This window comes from Ochotona curzoniae, unplaced genomic scaffold (genome assembly GCF_017591425.1).
Source record: "Ochotona curzoniae isolate NIBS_2020 unplaced genomic scaffold, NIBS_Ocur_1.0 scaffold_1852, whole genome shotgun sequence".
NCBI lineage: Eukaryota > Metazoa > Chordata > Mammalia > Lagomorpha > Ochotonidae > Ochotona > Ochotona curzoniae.
The window spans coordinates 33,890,991-33,910,611 of record NW_024467087.1 but is presented as its reverse complement, the minus strand read 5'-3'; the positions used below and the strand labels follow the sequence as shown (position 1 = coordinate 33,910,611).

The following is a 19,621-nucleotide window of genomic DNA, read 5'->3' as shown; positions in this document are numbered from 1 at the left end:
CTGTATTTTAGTTTTCTTTTTAAGTGCTGTCCTTTCTTTATCTTTTCACCTCAGTATGTTTTGCTAATTGGCATTCAGTGGAAAGAGCTTGCATTTTTGTTTGTTCTAAAATGTTCTCTGTAGAAAGAACACTCAAAAGTTGAGGTACAGGGTTGGTGTGGTGGCTCACCAGGCTTATCCTCTATCTTGCAAGCACCAGCATTCCATACGGGCACCAGTTCCTCTCCTCACTGTTCCACTTCTCATTCAATTCCCTGCTTGTTGCATGGAAAAGCAGTAGAGGATGCCTCAAAGCCTTGGACTTTGCATGCATGTGGGAGAGTGGGAAGAAGCTCCTGGCTCCTGACTTCAGATCAGGTCAGCTCTGGACATTGTGGCCATTTAGGGAGTGAACCAGTAGATGGAAGATCTCTCTCTCTCTCTCTCTCTCCTTCTCTGTAAATCTGCCTTTCCAATAAAAATAACTAAATCTTTAAAAAGAAACATGATGTGTAGCAAAATGGAAGAGTGGGAATACAGGAGAGACTAGAGTTATGGAAACACTTTAGAGAGTTGTCACAATAATTCCAGTGGTAAATGGAGGCCATGGAAGTAGGGATAGATAGAAGAATGTAGAAACACTTTTGATGGGTAAAATTTAAAGGGAAGTGAGTAATACACGTGAGGGGTTGTCTAGGATATTTGTCAGGTTTCTGGGACAGAAGACCACCTGGACTTGCGAGGAGAATGAGGAAGTTATTTGGGGTGAGTTCATATTTCTATGTATTGAAATGGAGAAACTTATTGGCTGTCTTGGTGGAGATACCCAAAATGTAGATGTTGATAGATAAGTCTAGAACTTAGGAGAGGTATTGGCAGCATTGTTGTCCTAGGAGACATTTTATTGAGAGGTGGTCATAGAATTAATCATGACTATAATTCAGGCTGAATCCTGACCCACTCCTATCATTGTCCTTTCTACCACCAGCTATTTGTTCTGATTTTATGGCTATTAATATTGTTCCTTTTTTTTCCTTCTGATACCAGAACCTCTTATCATATATATATTTTTTATTCCTCCAGTGACACTTTAAAATTCACTTTGACTTGTGATCTATTATTTGCTTATCTTATCATTATTCCATTTATGCTTATCAAACTTGTACAAACATATTGTCCAAAAGATTGGAGAAGCAAGAAGCTCAAGGCAAAGAATCCTGCTAGACTGCTACATCAGTAGAGCAGGTATAACATGATTAGGGCTTGAACTGTGGCAGGATGTAGCAGAGATGTCTAATGAGGAACATTTTAAAGATTTAAATATTTGGAGAGAGTGAGAGATTGATGTTTCATCTGTGGTTCAGTTCCCTAATTGCTGTTATGGCCAGGGCTTAGCCAGACAGAAGCCAGAAGACTGGAACTCCGTTGGGTGACAGGGACCCAAGCACCCATCCTCCACTGCCTTCCCAGGAGTAGTAGCAGAGAAATAGTTTAAAAGCAGAGCAGTCAGGACCTGAACTGGCAATCCGATAGGGGATGATAGCATCACAATCAACAGCCTAAGCCCCTTAACCACAATGCCAGCCTCAGATGAGGGGCAGTTTGGGAAACTCAATTAGGATGACTTATTAAATAGTTGTATGTGGGAAATAATAATGGAGAAATAAAAAGAATGATGATTTTGAGTCATTTGACTTGACAAACTAGTTGGGCTAGTCAGATCTCTGACAGATATTACAGGAGGAAAAATAGGCCGTGGAATAGAGATAACAAGTTCAGTTTTGGATTGATGAATGCCTTTGTGACAGTTAGGTTAAATCATACTTAGACGACTGTACTGGGCAGAGAGTTTGGAGTGAAAGCAGAACTGCAGATAGGTATTATAGATTGGGATGTTTTCAGCACTCAGTATGTGCTGGGAATCTTGTGCTTGAAAAAAATTGTTGGAGATGAGTATCAGGAGAGAAAAATAAAAAGAATGAATGCAGAGGAAGGGATCCTCGGGTTCTAGGAAGGTTCATTATTGTTTTAGAAATAGACTGAAGAAGAATACAGAATAGGATTATTCAGAGAAGCATTCAGGAGGAGTCAATATACTTTTAACTTTTTACATTTATTACAGAGGGAGGGGGATAGTGCTCTTTTCTGTTGCACTCCCCAAATGTCCACAGCAGCCTCTGAGTGTAGGCTGAGTCCAGGAGCAGGAAACCAATTCCAGGTCTCCCGTGTGAGTAGCAACAATGTGATTATTTCTGTGTCAGCTGCCTTCAAGGCTATGCTATAGCAAAGAGCTAGGATCAGGAACTGAAGCCAGGGATCAAACTCAGGTATCACACTGTAGGATACAGGCATTTTTAACAGGTGTCTTAATCAGTCTTAAAGTATAGGTTGAATCCTTTGAGAAAAAGGAGAATTTATTTAAAGATTTATTTATTTTTGTTGGGAAGTCCGATGTACAAAAAGGAGGAGAGACAGAGAGGAAGATCTTCTGTCTGTTGATTCACTCCCCAAGCAGCTGCGATGGACACAGCTGAGCCCATCCGAAGCCAACAGCCTGGAGCCTCTTCCTGATCTCCCATGCAGATTCAGGGTCTCAAGTGCACAAACAGGAAGCTGAATGGGAAATAGGGCCACCGGGACCAGAGCCGACACCCATTGAGGATCCTGGTGTGTAAGGCGAGGACTTAAGCTGCTAGGCTACCATTATGGGCCCAGAAAAAGGAGAGATTTGTAAAATAATGAGAAGATTAGGGGAGATTCAAGATGGCAGATTAGGTTAAGGACATGTTTAAATAGATGGAGAAATATTAGCCAGTGTGAAACAGAGAGAGCATATTCCAGGAAATAGAAGAGGACAGAACTACAGCAGAAGGGTACCTGGAGACTGACAGACACAGGAAAGCAGTGGACACAGCAATGTGTTGTTGCAGTGACTGATACCCCAGCAGCATTCAGTAAACAGTGATCTGAACTCTATCAGCAGCTGAAACGTTTACTGGAGCTCCAGAGGTGAACCCAAACAAAGAACTGCCCATCCTGCTGGTCTGTTTGATTTGACCAGGAGGAGAGACAGAGCAACAGGTACCAGATGGGCAGTGCAGATACAGGGTGGATTTCACCAGCCCAGTCTGCCTCCAAGAACCAAAGTATGCTCCATTTTGCTTGAGCAGGCAAGTGTGATGGGACAGGACTGCACATGCACTGAGCTGGGAGTGAACTCATTTCTGACTCAATGAACTGCAACAGCGTGGCATCCTACAGGTTCCACCCAAGACAGGTCCAGATAGCCCTCAGACTTAATGGACAATAGACTAAGAACTCTAGTAGTGGCACATCAGGCACCGTTTCTTACAGTTTGGCAAAGAATTTAAGATTGCAGGCACAACAGTGAGCTGCACATGCACTGAGATTGCGAGAACTCACTGAGCTCTGTGCATTGCACTGGTCCCATAGGAAAATAATATGGACCATATCATTGTATGGGTCAAAATAGGTCCATGTGGCCCTCAGACCTAACGGCCAACAGGTCTTCCTGCAAGTTTACCACCACCAACAACCTAGCTATATATGTCTCCTGGTGTCTCCCTAATCCTGGGACCTGCTTCAACTGAAAGTGGGAGAAAGGTTGTACAGACAATATGGTATAGCCTCAGCACGTTGTCACAGGAGGTAGAGACTGGTGAGCCAGGAGCTGGGGCCATGGAGACCATGGTGGAATTCTAACATAAGAACCCAGACCTGGAACTTGCTGGAGGGAGTGGCACAACTGACTGCAAACAAAGAGCCATGTACCAACTGCAATAAGTACACCTGAACTCTAGAAGTGTGGGTGACACAGCTTAGAAAACCTGCCCCAAGGTGAAGAATTTGATGAGCAGAAGTACAATGACCAAGAGCAAAAGAAGACACAAAGGCAAAATGAATATGACTGAAGACTCCCCTGCAAAGGTGCAAAACCCTTTGCCAAACTCAGAGTTTACTGAGGAAGACATCGAGAAAATGGAGAATACAGAATTCAAAACACTTGTCATAAACCTTCTTATCAACAATGAGAAGCACATAAAGCAGGAGTTCAAGAAATGTAAGGAACATGTTACAGAGGAAATGAATCAAAAGCTGATATATCAGAAATTAAAAATACAGTGGAACAAATGAAAAGGACATTGGAGAGTCTCCAAAATAGAATGAAGCAAGCAGAAGAAAGAATCTCAAAATTAGAATATATTTCCTGTCACCTGGGGGAAATAAACAAAAAGCTGGAAGCAGAGCTGGATCAGGCCAAAACAAGTATTCAAGAATTGAAAGACGCTACTAAGAGGCCAAATGTGAGAGTTATGGGAGTCCCAGAAGGTGCAGAAATAGAAGCTGGATTTACAAATGTATTTAATGAAATAATAAGGGAAATTTTCCCTAATCTGGAGAAAGAATTGGGAAACAACATCCAGGAGGGGCACAGAACTCCCAACAGGCTTGACCAAAAGTGATCTTCACCACGACACATGATCATCAAGCTCTCTTCATTTGAACATAAGGAAAAGATCCATAAATGTGCATGTAAAAAAAAAATCAACTGACATATAAAGGAATGCCAATTAAACTCACAGGAGATCTCTCACAGGAAATTCTACAGGCCAGAAGAGAATGGAGCAACATATTCCAGATTCTAAAAGCAAAAAATTGTTGGCCCAGGATAACGTACCCAGCAAAACTTTCTTTTGCCTTTGACAATGAAATAAAATTCTTCCAGAGTAAAGAAAAGCTCAAAGAATATGCCTCTTCCACACCTGCCCTACAAGGATACTTCAAGATATTCACTTGACAAAGAAAAGGAATAGTGCCCACCAAAACCAAAGGCAAATGAGAAGAACATCCCAGTAAAATGACAGCAGAAGACTAAATCAATGAGCAACCCATTGCTTAAATGAAAGAACCAAATTACCACCCAATCATAATTACCCTGAATGTAAATGGCTTAAACTCATCAATCAAATGTCATAGATCAGTAGACTGGATTAAAATCTTTTTGTTGCCTAAAGGAGACGTATCTCACCAACACAGATCAGTGGAAACTAAATCATGGATTTTAGTTTTTTTTGTTGTTGTTGTTACTTTCATCTCTTCAAAACACTTTCTTCTGTTTAAATTCTTCACTGACTCATAGATCATGCAGTAGCATCATTTCCTTCAAAATGGTTCTTGATTTTTGTTGTCGTTTCTTCAGTGACACATTAGTCATTCGGTAGCATGTTATTTAACTTCATGGTGTTGTTAATTTATTTTTTTCTTCCTGTTGTTGATTTTGTTTTGTCACTTTTCATTTAGTGGATGTAGAGTAACTATGTAATGGAGACTATCATATCCAGATGTGAGGATACAATGTAGTATGCATCTCTACTTCCAAAGATGGACTCCCAATGAAACTGTTTACTCTATCTTGACAATAGAATGCTGAACATATGATTGTATATGAAGAACTATAGTAATGATATAGGGGAAGTCAGTGTGGGAGGTGGGAATTGGGGAGGGGAAAAGGGAAATCCCACGATCTATGGAACTGTATCATAAAATGATAATAATAAAAAAATAAAATTACAAAAATAATAGTAATGAGAAGATTAGAAAGTAAAAAGGTATAGGGGCCTTGCTCAATAGCATATTGGCTAAATCCTTGCATTATACATGCCAGAATCCTGTGTGGGCCCCGGTTTGTGTTCCGAATGCTCCACTTCCCATCCAGCTGCCTGCTTGTAGACTGGAAAAGCAGTGGAGGATGGCTCAAAGCCTTGGGATCCTGCACTTACGTGGGAGAATCGTAAGAAGCTCCTGGCTCCTGCCTTCAGAGTGGCACAGCTCTGGCCATTGTGGCCGCTGTGGGTAGTTAACCAGCAGATGAAGGATGTTTCTCTCTGTGTCTTCTTTCTGTGGATCTGCATTCTCAATAAAAATAAAAGTATAAATCTTTTTAAAAAGAAAGTAGAGGTGGATTTTTGCTAGTTTGAGATAGTATATATCAAGGTTAGTTATGGTGAGGGTGAATAATTAGCTAGTAAGATATCCTTAAGGAAACTATTGTTAGAAAGCCAATGTAACCTTGGAGCCATAGTCAGATCATAAATGAACTTATGGTACAGTCAGAGGTTTTGAGTATTAACAAGTATTTAAGATTTGTGATAGCGAGAACTGAATCGATTGGAAGCCAAGCACAAATCATGGAGGCATAACCTACGATAATTTAGTTGCAAAAATTCTTAAATATGCATTTTGAACACAAGGTCATTGACAGTAATCTGGAAGCTACTGTTTATCAAGAAAAGTCACATGAAGAGTTTGCCATGTAGCATGGGCAAAAGGGCAAAAGGGCAAAAGGGCAAAACCCTTGTGAAGTCTATGAGAATAATTAGGAAACAACATGGCTACAGATATAGAATTAATATGTTTACATATACACAGAGTAACAGTTGACGTAGATGAGAAGCCATGAGGACGAAGAGAACAGTGATTACTTCCATTGAAAATGATTGGAGAATACTTTCTGGAAGTGAACCTTTTTTTGTTTATTAATTGTAACGGATTTCTGTGGTTTTGTGAAACACACTTTTTGATTATGATATGGTGTACCTCAGGTTAACATTTAAAAAATCTTGTTCAAGCAAACACAAAGACAGAAGTCGCTTAGAACATTCTGAAGATACTGGCAGCAGCAAGGAACCTTTACCTTTACCTACATCCTCAGTCCACCATTAGCAGTCAGATTTTGAGCAGGCTGCCTAAAGCCTTAGATAGAGGGGTATAATTGCTTTCCTAGGGAGTAGGGACGTGAACTGACCACTAGACAGACCTCTATCATGTGTGACTGGATTGTCAAATGCATATTATATGTATGTGTATATTACATATATATATATATATCTGATTTTTACACATATACATTTATTAATATTACACTTTAGTACTCAGCTACCAATACATTATAATTTCTTTTGAATTCAGATTGAAGGATAGGACATGGATTCAAATAGTACTGCTGGACAAATGGAATTAAAATATCATGTGTATTCCATTAACCTTTTGAAGACCCTTCACATTTTGATGAGGAAATTTTATTTTGAGCAAGTGGTTCACTATATCCTGGTTCATTGGCTACTTTTAATGCAAAAAGAAAGCAAAGCTTCCTCATTTGTTTTATGATTTGGTTTCATGGTCAGAAGAAAATGTACTAGTGGTGATTGTGGCAATGGAGATTATTTTTATTGAATGCTTGTATATGCCAGGTGCTGTATTAAGTACTTCAAATAAACCGTGTTATCATTAGGAGCTAATTCTCTACAAGTCAGTCACATTTTTGTGTATCTTGTGAGGAGACTATAGAACTGTCTTTGAAGATGAAAGTAGTGTTTCCTTTCTTTTTTTTAAAAAAAGATTTATTTATTTTTATTGAAAGGCAGATATACAGAGAGGAGGAGAGACAGAGAAGCAGATCTTCCATCCGATGGTTCACTCCCCAAGTGAACGCAATGGCTGGAGCTGAGCCAATACGAAGCCAGGAGCCAGGAGCTCTTCCGGATCTCCCACGTGGGTGCAGGGTCCCAAGGTTTTGGGCCATTCTTGACTGCTTTCTGAGGCCACAAGCAGGGAGCTGGATGGGAAGCAGGGCCGCTGGAATTAGGACTGGATCCCGGGTGTGCAAGGCGAGGATTTTAACCACTACGCTGTCACTCTGGGCCCCAAAAATAGTGTTTTCCTCTAGAGCAAAGTGCTGGTTTATTTATAGCATTGGTAAACAATGATAATATTTCTTTCTACAGCAAAGGACCTACCTGGTTATGGCCGATTATAAAAGATGTGTGTTTGCTTAACTTGGTGTTCTTTTGGAATAAAACCCACTGCTTCTGCAGATGTCAACTGATCCTCTTTGTGTAGTCTTATGTAATCAAATTTAGCTGAGTAATACACCTGCTGGTACTTTGGCTATGGCAATTTTTGTGAATAGATCATTATAGAGATTTGTATGGAAAGTATTTTGAAGTTAATACGGCAATCAAATGAGTCATTAGAAGATTTTCAAGACCATCATGAAACATTTTATCTGGAGCTTCTGTTATGAGATATGAAAGGGTTCCCTAATTTATTTTTACTAGCTTATCTGTGAAACATAATTTTAAATTTTATATTAAAAATATGCTTTTGTAAATGGAAGTTAAAAAAGGATATTCCGATTTCTTGTGTGTTTTTCAAATCGTAGGTCCCCTTTTGCTCCAGAAAACCTAAGATCAGTCAACATGTTCACTTAAAATCACCTCTGGAGTGGAAAAATATAAGTTGTGACCTAAACTAACTTGGTGTAAGCATTTACAATAGAAAGTGAGATTAATAGAAAAAGACTTTCGTGTTATATGTTTAACATTATGTTTTAGATGTTCTGTTTATCCATCTGCTTTTCAATTTGCTTTCTGAAGTTGGCATGAAAAACTACATGTTAGGTTGCCTGCTAAGCAATGTTAACCTCAAGTTCTAAGAATCCAGGTTCCAGTTACCAAGAAAACTTAGTTCTAAATCACAAAGTCCTTATCAATTTGACTATGTTAATTGTCCCCCATGTGTTTATGTTTTGCTTATCTTAGATGTTATGTGTAATTGCTGGATTGGTAGAATTTAATAAGATAATAGGTGTGGACGCTTAGTCAATCTTCCATATATATGGGTCCTGCATTTTGGGTCAACCATCTGCAGACAGAAAATACTCAGAAATAAAGTAATTACATCTGTACTGAACATGTAGTATTTCCCCCCACACACACCCTTCATTTCCCAAAAACATAATAAAAAACTGACATTGCACTTTTATTCCATTAGATGTTATAAGTAATGTAGTGATGATTTAAAGTACAGGAGATACCTGGTGCTGTAACCTAGTGGCTAAAGTCTTCGCCTTGCTTGTACTGGGATCCCATATGGTCACTGGTTCTAATCCCGGTGGATTCACTTCCCATTAAGCTCCCTGCTTGTGGCCCAGGATAGTAGTTGAGAATGGCTCAAGGCTTTGTGATCCTGAACCCATGTGTGAGTCCAGGAAGAAGCTCCGGGCTCCGGGCTCCGGGCTCCAGGCTCCGGGCTCCGGGCTCCGGGCTCCTGGCTTTGGATTGTGACCACTTGGGGAGTGAATCAATGGGTGGAAGTTCTTGCTCTCTGTCTCTCCTTCTCTGTGTATATCCAACTTTCCAATAAATATAAATAAATCTTTAAAAAAAAGTACAGGAGATAATATGAGTAATTTATATGCCATTCCCAACAGGACTATTTATGTGAGAGACAGAGCTCCCCCATCCTTCGATTCACACCCTAAATGTCTGCAGTCTCCATGGGGCTGAATCTGGAAGCCAAATCTAGATCTCCCACATGGGTAATGAGACTCCAATTGCTTGGACATCATCTGCTGCATCCCCAGGTCTGCATTATAGCAAGAAGCTTGAGTGAAGAGCCACTTGCTGTGATGTGGGATGCAAACAATCTCAGCCAGTGTCTTAACATCAAGGCTATATAAGAAACTAGAGGATAAAAGATTTTAGTTTCCACATGCATGGGGTGTAGGAGGGAGGTGGGCACCCTGGAAACCAATGCTATGCAGATATAAAGAAATGATGATACTTGAAAAAGAATGAAAATGTATGCAATCCTAAGTCATTTCTGAAACACCACTGCAAAGGCCATTTGCTTACATGAAGCCTGAATGTGTTCCTTGTCATCCTCAGCATGTGAAGAAGGGGAAAGGAAAGGAAAAAAAAAAATCAATCCCCATTCCTACCTACCTGTCAGTCAGCCTCCTCAACCTTACACAGCTCTAATTGTATCTAATGAAAGAAAGTAGCATTTTTTAAGTCCCAGTTGCAGGAAACGTTTTAAATAGCACTGGCCTAAGGCAGTTTTTTCAAAATAAAATCTAAATAATGCAAGATTGTTAAGTAGGAACTGTGCCAATGCTAGATTACATGGTTAATAAAAATCAACCTGAATCTCAGGTTGTCAGGCAACCTTGATCACACCTCTACAAGGTCAGACATGGTGACAGCAGGACTCAAGCCAGACCTTATCTTTGAATCCAGGGATGTTGGTCATCATCAATGGCTTCATTCTAGGGCTTGTTCATGGGTTGACAAGCAATTTGTCAGCAGCCATTCATATGGCTGCTACCAGAGTGAGAGCGAATTCATTCGGTCCTCAGCCCAAGGTTGTTCATGGTTAAGCGTAAAAGACAAATAAAATACTTCCTCCTTCCACATGTCATCCATCCCCAATTTAGGTCCACTGCCATTATTGATACCCCAATTCTGTGTCAGTGCTTTGGGTATGACCTGTATCATTTATGCTTTGCAGACTCTGGAGAGTGAACACTTAAGGATTTCTTGTCTGGTGTCTCCAAATATCACTTTAGGTCCAGGTTTTATTATGGAAGAAGATCCCAGAAAGCTGAGTGGAATTGTTATTAGCTCTTTGACCTGCAGGGCTCTGGGTGTTGCATTATAAGTAATATTTGTTGTAAGTTGGAGTTCCTTTCTGCCTTAGCAGTTTTCTTTAAAAAAAAAAAACTCTTTTGGTACATAAATTCGTATATTCTTTTGACCCCTAAATGGCTCTTTGGCCCTAGTTCTCTTGTCAAACTGATCTCTTCTAAACAATTTTCTGTCAGGTAGTACTCTCAACTCAGTGACCTATAGCCTATTATTATTACTATTATTATTTATTATGCTGGTAATTGCTTATGGTTATCATGTTACAAGTAAAATATAGTTATTTTTAACATTCATATAGTAATACTAGCAGCACTAAGAGCTGTAATTATAGGTAAAATTATTTGAATACTTAACATTTTGCCAGATACTCTCTTCTATGCTTTATATGTATTATTTATTTAACACTTAAAATGAACTAAAGAGATAAGGTATCATAAACATTCCAACTAAAATCTAAGCTTGCTTTGGTTCATTGTTGATTATGTTTAAAGATTATATTTAAAGAAACTTCAATAGGGTCACAATAAAGAGAATGTTATCTTCATTGTTGAGCTATAGAAATAGAGACTTGGAAAGTTTAAATAACTTATCAGAGGTCATAGAGCTAGTTGAACTAGTAGATCTTATTTCAAAGCTGGTGTGATCGTTTCTTAAATAATCACTATTGTAGCTAGATTGATGTTTTACCTTAGTGTATTCTCATTTTCTGCTCATGGCTCAATACATTTTGGAGAGTCAACATCTTTTGCGATATTGGACATTCTATCTACCCTTCCATTATTCAGACCTGTGGTGAACCATCTTTTGTGAGGATTAACGTAGTGAGAATGATAAGTATGGCTGAGTCCCATGTATGGATAAATATCATGGAGCAGATATAATCAAAGCCTGTAACATGAAAAAATCATTGGAAATACTTTGAATATTCAGTACAGACCATTTTCTTCCTTTTGTGCCAGATACCACTTAGAAACTGTAACTAGGTATATTCCCTCTATTTTTTAATTTGATCTAGTATACCTTATCTCCCAGAGGTAGCCACTATGTAATTGTATTAGCACAGACATTATCTAGTCCTTCCCTCAGTGATGGTCCAAGAATATCTGCCAACTGCATGAGTCATGGAAGGAATGTGGTTTGGGATAAACTGTATCTAAAGAAAAGGGCATAGTTTGTACCATAGGAGGTTGACACATAAGTGGACCAGAGATGACATATCTCTTCAGTATGTACCTTTTAATGCCTATTCATAGACTCAGCTAATATTTATTGAGAACCTCCTGTCTGTTTAGACATACAGTGATGAGCAAGACCAACAGATTTCTTGGCCTCATGAGCTTGCACTTGCTCAATTAAGAAATGTTAGAAGACATGTGTGAAAATCAAGTACAAAGACCTATGGTTTGAATATTGTATTCAAAGCACAGAGAAAATTCCAGTATGTCCACAATATAATAGTGAAGATGAGAGTGTTATGATGGGCCACCTCATGTATGGCCTGGTAGAAAGCAAGGATACTTAAGAATGTTTAGCCCTAAAGTACTGCAGACGTGGTCACGAAGAGCTAAATTAATTGAGGCAGACCTTCTTCCTTGAGACAACTTCTCCTCTTCCTCTTTCTCCTCCTTTTGCTCCTGGTTCTTGATGTTGCAGCTTAAGCTTTGTGGACTTTAAAGAGGCTCTCCAACATTTAAGAAGTGTATGATAATTTCTTTCATTTTGTACCCAGTAGAATTATTTTATGCTCTTTGGCTTCTAGAGGAAGCCACACTGAGGAAGGGAGAAAAACAACAACACATAAATCCACACAGTGCAAAAATTTGTGTCTGAGCATGGGAATTGGAGCCTTTTGATAGAATCATATGTCAGAGGTCCCGGCAGAATCAGAAGTGTTGCACAGTAATTAACTTTATTAGAAACCTAAGTAGAAATCATTTTGATTAACTTAGTTTATGGACCCAGTGGGTTTATCCAATTGTGCTTTTCTGTTTTATATTATGTCTGAGATATAGTGAAATATCCACCAGAGAATATTAAATAATAGGAGCAGTTCTGGCAATTTAGGACTGTCTGAAAATTACTGGTCTGCATTCTATTTCAGTCTATGACAGTTATTACTTGAGTCTAGACACACTTGGTTTTGATAGTTGTGTCTTGTACTTTGTAGAGTGGCAACTTATCCCTTCATGTTGAGAAAAGAAATGGGAGTTGGAATACTTTCCATAGAGTAATATTAGTATCAAATGTTCCCCACCTAGATTTGCGGTTGACCTTTTAACCTTATATAACTGCTTCTGATGTTTTCTTTATTCTTTTCATTTTTGTTTTGTATGGTTGACATCTTTTTTTAAAAAGATTTATTTATTTTTATTGCAAAATCAAATATATAGAGAGGACGAGAGACAGAAAGATCTTCTATCCAATGATTCACTCCCCAAGTAACCTCAATGGCCGGTGCTGTGCCAATCTCAAGCCAGGCGCCAGGAGCTTCTTCCAGGCCTCCCACATGGGTAAAGGGTCCCAAGGCGTTGGACCATCCTCCACTGCTTTCCCAGGCCACAAGCAGGGAGCTGGATGGGAAGATGGGCCGCCGGAATTAAAACTGGCACCCATATGGGATTCTGGTGTGTTCAAGGCAAGGACTTTAGCTGCTAGGCCACCATGCCGGGCCCGTATGGGTTGACATCTTGAGCCCAGAGGATTGTGGGACAAAGTTATAAAGTATACATAGAGAAATTGAGGCATTTTCTAAATATTATGTGGTTCATAAAATTCACTAAATTTTTAAATTGAAATATTACTGAGCTATATTCTAGCAAGGTACAGGAAGGCAGAATTTGAGTTCATAATATCATTATGTAATGAGTTAGTCAGATAATGCCCAATTTCTAAAGTACTGTTATAATAAAATTCCATGTTGAAATTCCTTTATAGAGCCATTGGATAAAATCAATCCTGATTGATTACATTCTCTTGAGTTAGTTTTTGATTAGAGTCCAAAATTTGACCCTGACATAGCTTAGTAAAAGCTGTGAAGGTTAATGTGTACCCAGAGTATGTTTATCTGGCTTCCAACATGTTTCCTGTTGATTTATAAACCAATGATGAAGGTAAGTTGTTTAACTTAAAATGCTAGATGGGTTGCCTGCATCCAATATTGTTGCAGTACATTGTTTCAAGTCCCTGCTCTGTTCCTGATTCCAGCTTCCTGCTATTGCATACCTTGCGAGGTAGCAGGGAATGACTTAAGTGCTAGGGTCCCTGTCAGAGTTTTATGGAGACTTGGATTGACTCACTAGTTCCTGGATTAAGTCTTTCCTAAACTTGGCTACTGTAGGCATTTGGGAAGTGATTCCACTGATCTGAGATCTCTGTCTGTCTGTCTTTGTCTCTGCACCTTTTTAATAAATAAAAAAGATAAATAAATGACAAAATTGCATGTGCTCTGAATAAATATTGAAGAATTAGCTAAGGGATGGGATTTTGTGGTACTGGTTAGGTTTTTGCTTGGAATGCCCACATTCGAAATTGGAGTGCCTCAGTCAAGCCCCAGATACTCCATTTCTAATCTAACTTCCTGATGATATGTACCACAGGAGGAAGCAGGTTCAATTCTCTGAACTCCTGTCAGCTAAGTGGGAGACCAGGCTGCAGTTCTGGGCACTTGGCTTCAGCCTGGTCCTGCTCTGGCTGTTGTAGGCATTTGACAAGTGAACAAGAAGATGAAAGATCCTTTCTTCTTCTCTGTCACTGCCTTTAAAGTAAAAAGACAATAATCAAATCTTTTAAGAAATAGAATAAAAGGATTGTTATAGGGACAGAGTAGACATGACTGCTGTTCCAAGGATAGACTTTCCTCACAGATTTTCATAATCAGATTTTCAATGTAGCAATATCTATTGCTAGAAAAGAAGTCTGTCTTCTAGGTATTTTTTAAGTGATCCTCTGTGGAGCTCTATAGCTACATCATAGCCAAAGATGCACATATTAGAATTTTATTTTATAACTTCTTGACAGTTGAAGTAGAAAACTGCTCTATGTTGTTTTGATGTTATTTCAAATTTCTAGGTAAGAACCTAAATGGAAAAGTCAATACTCTTGAAATATATAGAGTACCAAGTTGTAAACACCCAATAAAGCCATTTTGTTATTTCTCCGTTCTTACAGAAACTCAACATATTGCATGAAGGTGTCAATGTCCTTGACTGTGGCAGAGAATGAATCAGGACTGTGCTACAACAGCAGGATCCGCTATTTAGAAAAATCAGAAGTCACTAAAAGAAAGGAGATCTCATGCCCAGACATGGATGACTTCAAAAAGTCTGATCAGGAGCCAGATGTGGTGTGGTACAAGGTAATTCAGCATAGTGTCAAATGCATTTTCTTGTTTGTTTTTTACATTGGTCAGTAGCAAGCTTGGGAATAGAGAAAAAGAGAAGTTTTATTACTGGATTTTTATACTAGATATTTCTCTGAGAGGAATCCACATATTTGCAACTAAATAACTCAGAGCTTTGATATCTATATACCAATAATTTTCATGCGTTTCTACCTGCAGATATCAGAACCAATTCTACCTTCTGTGGATGCTAAAACTGAACAAACCCCCCCCCTCCAAATTATAACAACAAATAGTGAGAAGGGTAAAGATATAAATCCACAAATGAAAGAGATTATTTTGGAAGGCACAAAAACTTTATTTCCTGTTCTGAAACAAAGGTTCACCATGATACCTGGTATTAGTTACAAAGAATAACAGGTTTTGTCATAGCCTATGTGAGGCCCACTACACTAAATACAAAGAAAAAGAATTGGCCCAATATAGCATGTGTGATCATTGTTAAGGCTAAGGTTAGCTGGCTATAAACTATTATCAAGGGTTGAACAGAAGAAAACGAAATGAAGATATTGTTTACAGGGCCATCTGCATGATTGAGCATTGAGGGAAGCAGTAAGGAAGGAAGTTGTTCTTATCACCCATAGGCCTTGATCTCTATATTTCTCACATAAATCTCATTGTGATTGGTGCACTGGTTGTTGGAGAGGGAGGTACATGTATGCTGCCTACATGACTGAAGATCCTACTGCAATGCCAGCCTTAAACCCCATGCTCAAGTGTCCAAGGCCACACAGGAACCTCTCCCTGCCAGCAGTCTGAACTTTTCTCTGTCTGTTGTAGGTGAGTACTAGAGCCTAGCTACTGAGCCATGCCAGGCCCCTTGAGGCCAGCAGACAGTTCAACCCCTAGACCTAGGTAGCCACATAACATGCAGGTGCAGGGTCCTAAGGCTTTGGGCTGTCCTTGACTGCTTTCCCAGGCCACAAGCAGTGAGCTGGATGGGAAGCAGGGCCACCAGGATTAGAACCGGCGCCCGTATGGAATCCTGGTGTGTGTAAGGTGAGGAGTTTAACCACTATGCTGTCATGCCATCTCCCCTCTCTCTCTTTCTTTAAAATAATATTGATAGATTATTTTAAGGGTAAAGAGAGAGATGGAGAGAGGGAGACATAGAGATGTCTTCTGTATGCTTTTTGACTCCACAAATACCTACAATGCCCTGGGCAGAGGAAGCAAATTTTAGGAACTTGGAACTTGACCCAGATCTCCCATGTGAGTGCTGAGGACCAAATGTTTGCTTGAGCCATTACCTGTTACCTTTCAGGGCACATGTTACTGAGAAATGGAACTGGAAGTGAAACAGCTGGGACTCAAACCACATACTCAGATGTGAGATGTGGACATATCAAAGTATTGCTTAATGGTTGTGCAAAATACCCTTGCAAAATGCCCTCCCCTGTGGAAACACATGAAAGCTGCAGTTCTGGTGTAGAGGAGCCCTGCAAGACAGAGTAAGAAGAAGTGTTACTAGGTGCCAGTCTTGCAGCATAGCAGATTAAGCTACTACCTGACTAGCTGTAATCCCATATGGGCACTGACTTCATTTCTGGCTGTCCGGTTTCCAATCCAGCTCCCTGATAAGTGTCTGGGAAAGCATAAGAAGATGGCCCACGTTCTTGGTCTCTGTACCTACTTGGAAGCCTCAAGAGAGGCCTTTTTCCCCCCTTTCCTCATATCTCTTGACATCACTGTCCTCATTGCATATCAGAGGAAATACTCTTGGGGAAATGCTATGTTTCATTACCTAAGAAAATAGATCCATGGTGGTACAGCAAAAGTCTTTGATGAGAACGATCTATAGTAATTACAAAGTTTAAACAAATAGAAGACACACACACAAAAAAATGGGAAAATGTTCCAATTCCTAAGATGAGTAACATTAATATCAGCAAAGTGTACATACCACCCAAAGCAATTCACAAATTCAGTCGTGATCCATCCGGACTTTTCTTTTGAAGGAGTACTCCCCCAGGCTGGTGTCATTACTGAGGGCACAACCCCAGATCCTTGTGGATGTTACAAGTTAACACTTTCTCTGGCCCAAGAAGATACTTGGAGGGAGGTACTGAAGAGGTGGTGATTATAATTCACAAGACTGAAGAGATGACTGCTCACCGAACTGTGAAACTCTCCTTGTTTGGTCTTTGACAGTCCCATGATCTTTTCTTGAGCACTCCCAAAGCTGTGACCCCCATAGCCAATCAAAGCCAAAACCTTTCACTTTCCATTTCCTCCAGGGAGATATTAGAGCATATATTCCTGAGTGCCTTTGCCCCTGGTTTGGCCATTCTCCTTACTAGGAACCCCAATACCTAATGGCAATTCTCGTGCTGTTTTTCCTGACCTACTGCACTGCCTCACTTTTATCTTGGTCCCATGTAGCATTTACTTGCTGCACAACACTCAGACCACAATTATCAATGGACATCTGCCTCTTGAAACAAATGGTTCCCAAAGCACTTCCTGGCTACCTGGGCTTATGTCCCTTCTCACTCCCTAATAACAACTTTTTTTCTTGCAATTTAGGGATAGGCATTCTTCAGCTATGAATGGCATGGTTCATTCATTCATCAGTCCAGTATGGCACACGGACTGCGATTCAGAAGGAAAATAGGCCAAAGATATAAACAAGCAGAACTGCACTGTGTATATCACTGTTTGGCCCTCTCTATCACAAACAAAACTATATGAATATTCTTCCGTGTCATTTTTTAGGACTCAAACTGGGTTTTTAAATAGTTACATAAGTGTTAATGAGAGAGCTGAATTGTTTATTCAACCATTCTTAAAATAACAAATATTCATCCTTTTGTAGTTTGGCTTTTAATCACAATGTTACAATATATGTATCTTACTTCCATTGTATACAAGACAGAAAAGTTCTCTGTCATTACTATTACTCAGCATTATTTTGATGATTCTAGCTGTTGAAATAAAAAGTTACATAAAATGTACTGTGTAGATGTTGATAAAGAAGAGACAGAACAATCTGAACTTTCCATTACAATTAAATCCTTAGGCAACCTGAGGAATCAGCATAAAAACTATATCTAATGAGAAAATTTAGTAGGGTGAATTGCTACAATATCCAAAAGTTCACTAAGCATTTTTTGCTAGCTATTGCTATCTGGATGAGTTAAGGAAATGAAAGGAAAAATGAAACTCTTGTACAATGACAAAGTATAAAGTACTTCATAACAACTTAAGTATAAAAGGAATACATACAAAGTATGCTTTTATTGAAGGCCATAAAGCATGATCTATATTGATAAAGAGTGGAAGGTATTTGTTTTAGCTATGAAATCAATGAGGTATTTGCATCCCCTCTCTGGTTGCCTAGATTTGCATTTGACTGTGCTCCCAATTCCAGCTTCCTGATATCACATGCCTGGGGAGGGGGCTTTGTGAACCAGCTGAGGAGTGCTCGCTCTGTCTCTGTGTCTCTCTGCCTTTCAAATTAAATAATTAAGTTGAAAGGTAGAATGTGTTTCTATCTGGGAAGATAACATAAAATAATAGATGTTTGTATTGATTATAAAATTCCCTAGAATTTAAAAATTTTAGAAGGATAATTTATTTGAAGGGCAGAGGTAGAAAGAGGGAGAGTCATAGAGAGCTTCCTTTTTTTTTTTTTTTTGCTCACTCCCTATAGCTAAAGTTGGACCTGGGCAAAACCTTGAGCCAGGAGCTTGTTCTGCACCTGCCATATGGGTATAGGTACCCACATTCTCAAGCTATCCTTTGCTGATTTCCCGGGTGTATTAGCAGGGAGCTGGACTAGAAGTGGTCAGCTAGAACATGAACTGGCACACATATGGGATGTCAACATCATAGGTGGTGAATTAACTCACTATGCCCAAGGCTGGCCAGAATTTAAACTTTTTAGAAAAGATTTATTTACTTTAAAGTTAGAGCTACAGAGATATAAAAAGAGAGACAAAACTTCCATCTGCTGCTTCACTTCCCAAGTGTCACAATACCCAGGCCAGAGCAAGAATGAAGCTAGATCCAAGAGCTAGGATCCAGGAGCCAGGAACCGCATCTGGGCTTGCCATATGGGTGTCAGGAGCACAGGTACTTGGGCCATCCCACTTCTTTTTGCAGGCCATAAACAGAGAAATGAATCAGACATGGGAGCAGCTACAACTTCAAACAGTGCCATGTGCAATGTCAGTCCCACAAGCAGTAACCTTACTTACTATGCTATAATGCTGTCCTCTAGAATTTAAACTTTATGGAACTGGACAACATCATTATATAGTTTGTATGGAAGACTACTAGAATGGCCAGAAAAAAAGGCCAAATCATTCCTCTTTGTTGTTGTTTGTTGGAGGAGGGGTCTTAATCAGGCAGACACTAACAGTTACAGAAAAGCATCAGTTAAGATAATAAATTTAAAAATTTTAGAAGGTAATTAGACCAGTGAGATATAAGCAATAGAAAATATTTTGGCCCGTGCATTGTGGCCATTCAGAGAGGTAACTCTGACTTTCCAAAGTGTAAATGTTTAAAATAAGACAATACAGAAGCAGATTGCATGCACTCACACATGTTTGAGAACTTAAGGTGTGATTAAATAAGATTACATTTTAAGGGATTACAGAGGAATGATGACATATTAAAATATGCTGTGGACATATCTATTTAGAAGAAAAAGCAGTAAGATCTTTGATTCATATACCTCACATGAATATTTCAATAAGTTTATGTAAATATATAATTAAAGTTCAGTTTG

The 19,621-nt window shown here is 39.2% G+C and overlaps 1 protein-coding gene across 1 annotated transcript in view; it reads left to right on the top strand.

Moving 5' to 3' along the window:
• Window positions 1-19,621, top strand: part of IL1RAPL2 (interleukin 1 receptor accessory protein like 2) — a 1,019,705-nt gene that overhangs the window by 491,672 nt on the left and 508,412 nt on the right. Inside the window, exon 3 of the mRNA XM_040999497.1 lies at window positions 14,655-14,841. Coding sequence (XP_040855431.1) covers window positions 14,655-14,841 — 187 coding nt within the window. The remainder of the gene's footprint in view (window positions 1-14,654; window positions 14,842-19,621) is intronic.